Source organism: Myxocyprinus asiaticus, chromosome 28 (assembly GCF_019703515.2).
Source record: "Myxocyprinus asiaticus isolate MX2 ecotype Aquarium Trade chromosome 28, UBuf_Myxa_2, whole genome shotgun sequence".
In the NCBI taxonomy this organism is placed as follows: Eukaryota; Metazoa; Chordata; class Actinopteri; order Cypriniformes; family Catostomidae; genus Myxocyprinus; species Myxocyprinus asiaticus.
In genome coordinates this window covers 32,916,734-32,929,555 of record NC_059371.1, presented here as the reverse complement: position 1 = coordinate 32,929,555, position 12,822 = coordinate 32,916,734, and the positions used below count along the sequence as shown (strand labels likewise).

The 12,822-nt window shown below is 35.5% G+C and overlaps 1 protein-coding gene across 2 annotated transcripts in view; it reads left to right on the top strand.

The window, feature by feature from the left end:
- Positions 1–12,822, top strand: part of LOC127419306 (copine-9-like) — a 114,561-nt gene that overhangs the window by 77,767 nt on the left and 23,972 nt on the right. For both annotated transcript variants that reach the window (XR_007893639.1, XM_051660623.1), the window contains 6 exons: positions 556–597; positions 790–865; positions 1,989–2,042; positions 2,143–2,204; positions 3,432–3,478; positions 3,659–3,840. Coding sequence is in view for 1 of the 2 variants with exons in the window: in XM_051660623.1 (XP_051516583.1) it covers positions 556–597; positions 790–865; positions 1,989–2,042; positions 2,143–2,204; positions 3,432–3,478; positions 3,659–3,840 (463 nt within the window). In the remaining variant the exon portion in view is untranslated. The remainder of the gene's footprint in view (positions 1–555; positions 598–789; positions 866–1,988; positions 2,043–2,142; positions 2,205–3,431; positions 3,479–3,658; positions 3,841–12,822) is intronic.

Genomic DNA, 12,822 nt, shown 5'->3' with positions numbered 1-12,822 from the left:
TACTTGAAAAGTGTCCTTATGCAACCTTGGTTTGACATTTTGTTTTCTAATGCAATGATATTATTACATTTTCATTACGGCTTAAGTTTCCAAGTACTTTTTGGGGCCTCTGTATAAAAAAATATGAATATGAGATAAAGCACTGGATTCCTGGTGTGTTGTCAGTGCCAGTATCTTTGTATTTATATCTCAGACATTTAAATAATGTTTGACATTTCTGTTACGAGTCATATTTTTGACAGAAAAAGGTTTGTTGTCGTACCTTTAAAGCGTCCCTCAGGCTTATGAGTTGTGAGGTGTTCAAACGAGACGCCGCTGGTGCCGTGAGCTGGAGAAACGGGCAGCTGTGTCTCTGCGGCAGTCAGCATAATCCCAGCTGGAGTGAGGAAGCGGCTGACCGTTATTTTGGTGTTATTCTGGTGTTATTTTAGATTGGCTCTGTGGACTCACCAGGCCGGCATCATACTCTGACCTTTTGAGAAAACTCAGGCTTTCTGCACTTAATTTTAGATATTGACTTGCTGTGATGGTTTGATTTGTTTGTAATCTCTCCAGAACAGTGAAGATTGATGTTTATGACTGGGACCGAGATGGAAGGTACACTGTTTTTTGTGGCTTGCGTTCCCCTTGTGGGTGGTAAATATTGCGTTTATGATTACATAAATTAACTTCCATAACAAGAAAAACTCATGCCAAATCTTCATTAGCCAAAATAAGTTTTTCTCAGCATGCTCAGACCATGTTTATTAAGTATTCTTTGGTCAAGTAACCTGTTTAATCTTTCTTTAGTCATGACTTCATCGGCGAATTTACCACCAGCTACAGGGAACTGTCTCGCGGACAGAGTCAATTCAATGTCTATGAGGTAAAATAAACATTTTTTGTGCACATAAATCTGCTAATTAGGATTTCCGAACTGGTGCAGCTTAATTTTAAAGCACTTCTAGCATTTTGACTTGTTGGGAAATGTACTAAACGAGAAAGAAAACATATATGATGTTTCTTTTGTAGGCACTTTTGACTTTTAGAAAATAAACTCCCTTAAAAACACACTTTTCACACTCTCACTAGTTAATTTTTCCAATGTCCAGCAGAGAATATGCTCATGTATCCTTGAAAAAAAAAAAAAACTGTTATTTTTTTATGCATTTTTCAGACATTCATGAAAATTCCCACCACAGTGTCATTTCCACCACATCTCAAATTCTGTATTGTGTTTAATAGAAATATGTGGTTGAAAGGACAGTGATAGAAATGACATTTTTCATTTATAACCTCAATTAAATAATAGTTTTACACTTTTTACATAATTAAGCAAACTTTACGTTTTCTTCAAACGTCACTTGTCTCATAAAGTATTTCATCTCAAGCAAGCTCTTCACTGACACTTTTGCTGACTTGGTTAACAAGTACAGTTAATTTAGAAAAAAAAAAAAAACTTTACCAGGGGTAAAATTGTTTGGTGTGTTGGAAATGACGCCACAACTGTGGGACAGTTGTCATTTTTGAAAAAGTTATATTAAAATGGTTCACTCTTTGTTTAGATTATCATAGTTTTAAATATGTAATAATTAGTATTTTTATAATGGATTTTCATTGGTTAACATTGAAAGTCTGGGTCTGGAACAAGGCTAAAACAATACAATTTAATAATAAAAAAGGCATTTAAAAAGTACCAGAAATAAATGATGAAGAACTTGTAAAAAGTTGCCAAGTCAGTTTTAATGTGACCTGCATATAACAAAAAGAAAAAAGTTGAAGTCTTTTAGTTCTGATTAAAAAAAAATGTGAAGAAACACCCATTATGATATCTGAATTCTGAACTGGCACAACTAAATATTAAAAACACACTTTTTGTTGTGTATTGACTTGGAGCATGTCTCATAAACCATAGGAGGAAGAAAAAAAAAAGAAATAAAAACACAATTCAGTAATATGTCCTATTCCTTTCATCCATGCTTGATGGATGTTTGTTTGATCTTTTTCAGGTCTTGAATCCTAAGAAGAAGGGGAGGAAAAAGAAATATGTCAACTCTGGCACGGTACGTGTGAATGAATTGCCTGTCAAGCACTCTCCTCTCCTGATTTATTTTCATAATGACTTCCATTATCTCTCCTCTCTTCCTCTTTCACTCTCTCTAGGTAACACTTTTGTCCTTCAAAGTGGAATCCGAGTACACATTTGTGGACTTCATTCGGGGCGGGTGAGTGCCCCTAAAAAAGTCCCTGGATAAATTAGGCAGCACAAACAGGCAGATTTACTGGTTAAAAAGCAGCTGGGACAGGCATGCATGTAAACGGTTTTGTGGAATTATGGTTTGTCAATCTGAATATCTTGCATTCGAGACAATACCAATAAAACAGAGTGGAACCTTTTGTCATTGAGCCTTTGCATCTGTATTGAATAATGATAAATAGATAGATAGACAGACAGACAGTCAAAATGTCATAAAATGTTCATGAATATTAATTAAACCCAAAGAAGAGGGCCTACCCATCAACATTTTGTCCTGGGCCCTGTTAATTGAAACGATGGCCCTGGATGTAGGATGTAGGTAAACTATTTATACTGTACATGGATGGTTAACATTTGAAGATATAAGCAATTAGAACAGACATAAAAATTATGTTGTTGTATTGAGATTTTCCTGCCTATAAAAATCTGTATTCTAGCTGATTTATTTTTATTTTTTTTTACATTTTAGCATAATTTTAGCCAAGATATAGCTAAATCATTAATCGTCAAAGGGTGTGACATTCATAAAGAACATATCACATATTCATTTGCAGTCATTATTCTACTGACATCAAGAACTTGATGCAGTATATCAATTTAATAGCATACCACATGTCACCCATTTGTCAGACAAAATCTGTTACTGTTAACCCCTTTATTATGTGTAAACTTTTTGATTAAAAAGTGCTGCTAGAAACAAATGCTTTTATGTTTAATATTTTTTTCTTGTTCAATTCAAGTATAAAGAGAGATAGAGAAAAAAACTGTTCTGGACTGTTGTCCTATTTTGATGCATTTTAAAGTTACTGTATTGAAATGTTTTAAAATTAGAATTAATCTAAAGCATCACATTTCTGCCTTTAAACTCTCCAAAAATTGGCCCATTCACTTCCATTGTAAGTGCCTCATTGTAACCTTGATTTTTGAATTTTTTAAAGAAAAGGAGGGACAAGTCAAAATTATTTGTTTGTGGTAATGAACATTATGCCACTAATGCTGTCGATTGAGCTTAACTTGTATTGAACACGGACAGTTTCCTTTAGTTTCAACATACTCTACTAATACACTGTTGGAATATTGTATAAATATAAATGTGGATTTATAGTCAATATTTTACTCTTTATCTATGTCTGACACCCTAGACATGTTAAATAGCACAACTTTTGACTGTGACTCTTTTCAATCTTGAAAACAGAACACAGCTCAACTTCACTGTAGCCATAGACTTCACTGCGTCTAATGGTAAGATCATCTACATCGAATGAAATACACAGTCAGCAGCAGCCATTTCGTGTGTGTGCGGCATGCAATTGTCACATCACCATATTAGACTAAGAATCTAGCACTGACGTAAGCAACCACAGTCTCTTGAACTTTACTGTACTTGTGTCTAAACATGTGTTGATTGATATTTGAATGCAGGAAACCCATCACAACCAACATCACTCCATTACATGAACCCGTATCAGCTGAACGCATACGCCATGGCCCTTAAAGCTGTGGGGGAAATTGTCCAGGATTATGACAGTGACAAACTCTTCCCTGCCTACGGCTTTGGGGCTAAACTCCCTCCTGATGACAAGATCTCTCATGCTTTTCCCCTTGTGAGTAACAGCTCAAAAACAGCCATTAAAAAAACACACGAAAGTGTTGTTGGATGCTTAAATCTTAAACAGTAAAAGATGTGATATTCATTATTGATGTTGAAATAGAGTGCATTGACGTTTTAGCAATAGGCATAGCATGTAACAACATGAAAAATCTCTTAGTACAATATAAATAAGTAAAAATACATGGGAATTGTTCCTCATGTGTTATAAATTAAAGATATATCAGGCCTAGGCAAAATTCAGAATGTAAGAATTGGCTTCCTTTCAACTGAGCAACACAGGGTGTAGAATTGGAATGAGAGGAAAAGGAATTAACATAATTGAAATTAAAAGAAATTCAACATAGTCACACAACAGATGGCTTTGATTAGTCCAGCACAACAACAAAATGGGCAATGTAACTTCTTAGATACAGTGTGCTCAAACGTGTGCATACCCTGGCAGAAATTGTGAAATTTTGGCATTGATTTTGAAAATATGACTGATCATGCAAAAAAACTGTTTTTTATTTAAGGATAGTGATCATATGAAGCCATTTATTATCACATAGTTGTTTGGCTCCTTTTTAAATCATAATGATAACAGAAATCACCCAAATGGCCCTGATCAAAAGTTTACATACCCTTGAATGTTTGGCCTTGTTACAGACACACAAGGTGACACACACAGGTTTAAATGGCAATTAAATTTCCCACAACTGTGGCTTTTTAAATTGCAATTAGTGTCTGTGTATAAATAGTCAATGAGTTTGTTAGCTCTCACATGGATGCACTGAGCAGGCTAGATACTGAGCCATGGGGAGCAGAAAAGAACTGTCAAAAGACCTGCGTAACAAGGTAATGGAACTTTATAAAGATGGAAAAGGATATAAAAAGATATCCAAAGCCTTGAAAATGCCAGTCAGTGCTGTTCAATCACTTATTAAGAAGTGGAAAATTCAGGGATCTCTTGATACCAAGCCAAGGTCAGATAGACCAAGAAAGATTTCAGCCACAACTGCCAGAAGAATTGTTTGGGATACAAAGAAAAACCCACATGTAACCTCAGGAGAAATACATGCTGCTCTGGAAAAAGACGGTGTGGTTGTTTCAAGGAGCACAATTCGAAGATACTTGAACAAAAATGAGCTGCATGGTCGAGTTGCCAGAAAGAAGCCTTTACTGTGCCAATGCCACAAAAAAGCCTGGTTACAATATGCCTGACAACACCTTGACACGCCTCACAGCTTCTGGCACATTGTAATTTGGAGTGATGAGACCAAAATAGAGCTTTATGGTCACAACCATAAGCGCTATGTTTGGAGAGGGGTCAACAAGGCCTATAGTGAAAAGAATACCATCCCCACTGTGAAGCATGGTGGTGGCTCACTGATGTTTTGGGGGTGTGTGACCTCTAAAGGCACGGGGAGTCTTGTGAAAATTGATGGCAAAATGAATGCAGCATGTTATCAGAAAATACTGGCAGACAATTTGCATTCTTCTGCACGAAAGCTGCGCATGGGACGCTCTTGGACTTTCCAGCATGACAGTGACCCTAAGCACAAGGCCAAGTTGACCCTCCAGTGGTTACAGCAGAAAAATGTGAAGGTTCTGGAGTGGCCATCACAGTCTCCTGACCTTAATATCAATGAGCCACTCTGGGGAGATCTCAAACGTGTGGTTCATGCAAGACGACCAAAGACTTTGCATGACCTGGAGGCATTTTGCCAAGATGAATGGGCAGCTATACCACCTGCAAGAATTTGGGGCCTCATAGACAACTATTACAAAAGACTGCACGCTGTCATTGATGCTAAAGGGGGCAATACACAGTATTAAGAACTAAGGGTATGCAGACTTTTGAACAGGGGTCATTTCATTTTTTTCTTTGTTGCCATGTTTTGTTTTATGATTGTGCCATTCTGTTATAACCTACAGTTGAATATGAATCCCATAAGAAATAAAAGAAATGTGTTTTGCCTGCTCACTCATGTTTTCTTTAAAAATGGTACATATATTACCAATTCTCCAAGGGTATGCAAACTTTTGAGCACAACTGTATTGTATTTAAGGTGTCCACATTGTAAGTCAACTTCATGTAGTTTTGGCTCCATTTTGAAAACTTTGGTGTAAATTAGACCATTCTGGGAAATTCTGTTCTTCCAGCATGGTCCATAAAATGAAAAGTCAATTTATTAAATATATAGGGGTGAATACAAGTAAAGTGGTACTCTTTTCTGATTTTTTGTCATTGGTGTTGCTTTTGAAGTATGATACAAATGGCTACATAAATATAATTTCATACTATTTAGGAATTCTGATTTTTAGTAATGATACACTGTTAGACATTACCAGGCTTTTTCTTTTTCTTTTTTTTTTTTTTACAGTAACATTCTGGCAACACTGTTGCTAGCTAGTTACTGTAAAAGCCTGCTTACAGTAAGCTAGTGCAATGGCTGTTTACAGTTATTTACTGATTACTGTAATTGGTGACTGAAGTATATTACTGTAAAAATGTATTAAATTGTACAGTAACTATCTGTAATTATTTACAGTAAAAAATGGGTTACTGTAATATATAACCATATTTGAATTTTTTTTTAAGAAAAAGTTTCATTCATTCAAATAAATTGATATTTAAAAATATATTTTATTGGTACATTGCAAATGTTCCATACACATACTACAAATACAGGTGCATCTCAATAAATTAGAATGTCGTGGAAAAGTTCATTTATTTCAGTAATTCAACTCAAATTCTGAAACTCGTGTATTAAATAAATTCAATGCACACAGACTGAAGTAGTTTAAGTCTTTGGTTCTTTTAATTGTGATGATTTTGGCTCACATTTAACAAAAACCCACCAATTCACTATCTCAAAAAATTAGAATATGGTGACATGCCAATCAGCTAATCAACTCAAAACACCTGCAAAGGTTTCCTGAGCCTTCAAAATGGTCTCTCAGTTTGGTTCACTAGGCTACACAATCATGGGGAAGACTGCTGATCTGACAGTTGTCCAGAAGACAATCATTGACACCCTTCACAAGGAGGGTAAGCCACAAACATTCATTGCCAAAGAAGCTGGCTGTTCACAGAGTGCTGTATCCAAGCATGTTAACAGAAAGTTGAGTGGAAGGAAAAAGTGTGGAAGAAAAAGATGCACAACCAACCGAGAGAACCGCAGCCTTAAGATTGTCAAGCAAAATCGATTCAAGAATTTGGGTGAACTTCACAAGGAATGGACTGAGGCTGGGGTCAAGGCATCAAGAGCCACCACACACAGACACGTCAAGGAATTTGGCTACAGTTGTCGTATTCCTCTTGTTAAGCCACTCCTGAACCACAGACAACGTCAGAGGCGTCTTACCTGGGCTAAGGAGAAGAAGAACTGGACTGTTGCCCAGTGGTCCAAAGTCCTCTTTTCAGATGAGAGCAAGTTTTGTATTTCATTTGGAAACCAAGGTCCTAGAGTCTGGAGGAAGGGTGGAGAAGCTCATAGCCCAAGTTGCTTGAAGTCCAGTGTTAAGTTTCCACAGTCTGTGATGATTTGGGGTGCAATGTCATCTGCTGGTGTTGGTCCATTGTGTTTTTTGAAAACCAAAGTCACTGCACCCGTTTACCAAGAAATTTTGGAGCACTTCATGCTTCCTTCTACTGACCAGCTTTTTAAAGATGCTGATTTCATTTTCCAGCAGGATTTGGCACCTGCCCACACTGCCAAAAGCACCAAAAGTTGGTTAAATGACCATGGTGTTGGTGTGCTTGACTGGCCAGCAAACTCACCAGACCTGAATCCCATAGAGAATCTATGGGGTATTGTCAAGAGGAAAATGAGAAACAAGAGACCAAAAAATGCAGATGAGCTGAAGGCCACTGTCAAAGAAACCTGGGCTTCCATACCACCTAAGCAGTGCCACAAACTGATCACCTCCATGCCATGCCGAATTGAGGCAGTAATTAAAGCAAAAGGAGCCCCTACCAAGTATTGAGTACATATACAGTAAATGAACATACTTTCCAGAAGGCCAACAATTCACTAAAAATGTTTTTTTTATTGGTCTTATGATGTATTCTAATTTTTTGAGATAGTGAATTGGTGGGTTTTTGTTAAATGTGAGCCAAAATCATCACAATTAAAAGAACCAAAGACTTAAACTACTTCAGTCTGTGTGCATTGAATTTATTTAATACACGAGTTTCACAATTTGAGTTGAATTACTGAAATAAATGAACTTTTCCACGACATTCTAATTTATTGAGATGCACCTGTATATAGTAAAATATACTAATTATTTTATTACCAATAAATGAGTAAGTATTTGTAATAATTTTGAGTTGCCGCAGTTTTTAACGAATAAACATAATATAACATGATATAAACATGATGTACTGTTATAAAAACACGGAGTTGTGAGAGTGTTCGCTGAACTGGTGGTGTCAGAATAAACACCATGGTAGTGGCACACTAATATCTTACTTCTACCATAGACTGACATAGCAGAAATAGTAAGAGTAGTATGTGAAGTAGGCTATGCAATTGCGAACACAGCCCATGAAACACATGTAACCGTTTTCACATTGTGAGTCTGGCCAATTGTGAATGAGCTGTGTCGTCATTCAGAGCTTGTGTGTAGCGAACTGTTTATCTGGAAAAGTGAAGCTTCTGGCAAAAAAAAACACACTTCATAATAAAAGCACGATTCGTAATAAAAGCTAGATGCCTGAACTAGCTTATATTATGCAACCATGTTACGTTCTGTTTCCATTCGTCCTACGAAGGCCATCTCGTTTAAATGAGGCTTGTTTAAAGGAGGATGCTCAGTATACTGCAGCCTTCAAAGGACGCATCCTACCTAGCACGCAGCCTTCGAAACGAGACACAACTACACCTGTGTAGCGAACTGTTTATCCGGAAAAGTGAAGCTTCCGGCAAAAAAACACACTTCATAATAAAAGCACGATTCATAATAAAAGCTAGATGACTGAACTTGAAGAAACTGTAACAAAAATATGTTACAACTGTATAGTAATTGTAATAGTAGAAATTGAATGGTGACTAAAGCATACATTCTGTTTAAGAGCATACATCTGCATTTGTGTTCCATTGAAGAAAGAAACTCAGTGGTTTGGAGTGAGTAAATCATAACAGAATTTTCATTTTAGGGTAAACTATTCTTTTTTTTTAAGTGTCCCACTTTACCTGTATTTACCTTATATAAATTAAATACAGATATCTATAGGTGGCATTTCAAACATTCTTATTAATTTCATGTATTGTTTCTTGTACATTACCCATATGTTGTTTGTATGATAATGTGTTTATACACTTTATGCACTTAAAGTCGGCATTAAAACGGAAGTTGCAAACGATTTCCGTATTATGACGTTTTTCCGAGTGAAACGGCTTATCGAACAAGAAAAAGATGTAGGGCGGGGACTTGATTTTATCCGTCGGTTGTTGATTGATTGGACATGTGATGTCTGTATAGGCAGGACTTCCTTTCTACATCCTTTGACCGTTGGGCCTTCAGAGCTGCTTGGTTGAGCGTTCCAGTTTCTCGTATTAATTTTAATAGAAGCGGCCCATCTCGGCTAAATAATATCTGGTAGTAATCACCTCAGCAATTCAGGTGTGAAATGTCTCGAACACAACCGCGAATTCACCATTATTCGCCGTTATTCCTCCTCATTCGAAATGTAAATTCAAGCCAGCTGGCCCGCAACCAATGAAGTTTTGGTTAAGAAATGGGAGTTTTTGAGGAAAACAGCTGAAAATACACCTTTTCATCTCTGCGTTAGCTGCTTTGACTGCAGGTTTGTTTATCCACAGTTTTCCTGACCAACCACTGGGCGGCGCCATGATGAGTCTAATTGCCTGTTTTCTATCTCTGGTCTCCAGACGCCAAGTAAAAACTGCTAAAACGAGCGATCCAGAAGAAAACAACAACCATTTACGTGTTACTTGGAGTAAAAATGAATTTCAGGTTCAACTTGTGCAGCTGTTGGCTGAATAATTCTCAGAATAATTAATAATATCAACGTAACTCACCTCGGATCATCGCTTTATGTCATCTACACACTCAGGTGTCACTATCTATAAAAAAACGGTCATCTAGACTCTGTGAAGTATCGGCACACACACACACACACACACACACACACACACACACACACACAAATATATATATATATATATATATATATATATATATATATATATATATATATATAATTTATTTATTTTTTGGACAATTTTTACAAATGTAATACCTTAAACATTACATTACCCGCTAAGAATATATGCAGATGCGAATGAAAACACTGGAGACAAGAAATTGAAAACAGTCGAATCGTGGAACACTTCCGCGTTCAGGAAAAAGGTGGATACTCTTGAAGGGGCGGGGTTAAAACTGACTACCACTTGCATGCAATGAAGCCCCGCCCACTCGTGGGGGAAAGCAAAGCCCTGTTACAATTATTACTCATTCATTCCTATGAGAAAAACGGGGAGAAATATCCGATAGATTTGGCTAGTTTAACAACGAGAAACATGACGAAAAGCTGTTGTGTAATTTTTTTGCACTTCAGACAAAGCCAAATAAACCCAGAACTGATTTTTTTTTTTAATCGCTTTCCAACCGACAAATATAAAAGACAAAAGAAGAGTGATGCGGCTGCAATCTGTTGAGCTGCAGAGTCATACAGTTCAGCGGTCTCAGGACAGAAGTTTACATTTACAATTTACACTTTAATGTTTTGTTGTTTGATTGGTATCTAAAACATTTGAACTGCTTTGTTACTTGCTTTGTTTACCATCATCAACACTTTTATTTATATCTTTTAATATGATTATTAAAGTGTTTTATCCACACATTAATGCTATTTTGAAATGATTGTACACATTAATTTAAGAGGTGAAACCTGTGATATGGCTGATGCGATTTCAGTGGAATATCTTTAATTATTTTTATATTACAATTTACAGCCTCAGCAGACAATGCAAGAAGGCTTAAACATTGGTAAGGTTAAAATAGTACACAGAATAAAAAATTTAAAAAACTCAAAGAAGGGGGATTCAATAATGATGGGGATTAAATACATTTTATTAAACAAGAAATATGCAGTACTATGCAATGTAACAACCATTAGGACTACAATCATAGCAGCTTTTATTACTGTTTCTTCTTAAAAATACTTTGACCAGAAAGATAGTGCTAATGGAGTATACATTCTTATCCAATATTGTTTTCCTAAACATTTTACAGCAACTTCACCTTATTAATTAAACACTTTGCCAAACCGAACGGTAAACACAATATCCCCTGAGAAGTTTGATTCATTAAAGCATGAAAACCAATATAAGCAGCACTCCACTCCGATCATGTCAAGTTATATTTATTTTTTCATAAATATTGTCTTGTTCTCTGGTGTTAACTCATCATTATCTCTCTGCTGGATCTGCTGTTAATAATATAATGACAGTGCAGCCAGCATATGGTCGATTGCAGCCACAGCACTCTTCTTTTGGATTCTATATTTGTCGGTTGAAAGGCGATCAAAAATAGGTTCCGTATTTTTTTTTTGGCTCTGTCTGAAGTGCCAAAAATTACACAACAGCTTTTCGTCATGTTTTTCTCCACATATTTCTCATAGTAATGCATGAGTAACTATTGTGATGGGGAATTGATTTCCCCCATGCTAAACCACACCCCCAGAGTATGACATGTTGCCGACTGTATCTATACGTCAGCAGAGCAGAGTCAGTCATTTTACCGGAAAAGCAAGTTATGACATTTTGATTAAAGGTACGAGAACAATTTTTTAAATATAAAATAGCCAATATGCATGGATGAAATTCATAATAAGACCAGTAACATGCATTAATAAAATAAATAGGGTCAATTTTAACATAAAATTCACAGAAACTTACAATTCTGCATCCTGTTTTCTACCTCAGTTCACACTGAAGTATTCAATTTAATTTGAATTTAAAAGGCATTCTCAGCTCAATTCTGAATGGTGCACAACCCTGATATATATATATATATATATATATATACAGCTCTGGAAAAAATTAAGTGACCACTGCAAAATTATCAGTTTCTCAGGATTTACTATTTATAGGTATGTGTTTGAGTAAAATGAACATTTTTGTTTTATTCTATAAAGTACTGACATAATTTCTCCCAAATTCCAAATAAAAATACTGTCATTTAAAGCATTTATTTGCAGGAAATGGCAACTTGTCAAAATAACAAAAAAGATGCAGTGTTTTCAGACCTTGAATAATGCTAAGAAAACAAGTTGATTTTCATTTATAAACAACACAATACTAGGTTTTAACATAGGTAGGGCTGCAACTAATAATTATTTTGATAATCGATTAATCTAGCGATTATTAGAACAGTTATTCAACTATTTGGCGATTATTGCAACGATTAATCATTAGCTCTTAACCGATTATTCAGCTTGTGCCCGACTTAAAAGGTTGTATTAAACGTGCTTACTAACAATAAAGCTGACAAAATCATCTTTTAAAAATACCTCTAAATGACATTCACTGAATAAAAGGGAAATAAAATACTTTTTATTAAGTTTAATTCAGTAAAGTAATTCACTGCAATAAATCCTATTGTTATGAAGTGTTTTTGTCTTGTTTTCCTTTTAAAATTGTCTAAAAATCCTTAAAACAAGATACATTTACTTGAGAAGCAACATATATTTAGTCTTGCATTCAGAGACTGTATCTTGTATATAAGTGTATTTTTTTATTTGGTTATACTTCTGCATGTGCAGTAAAGACAAAATATACTTATATTCAAGATCTATCCTCTAAAAGCAAGTCTAAATATCTTATATGCTGCTTCTCAGGTGAATGCATCTTTTTAAAAGGATTTTTAGATATTTTAAAATGTTTGTATTTTTAAAATTATATTCAACATTCTCAGATAGCAATTTGTTCTTCTGCAGTATAGCTGCTAAAGAAAATGTACA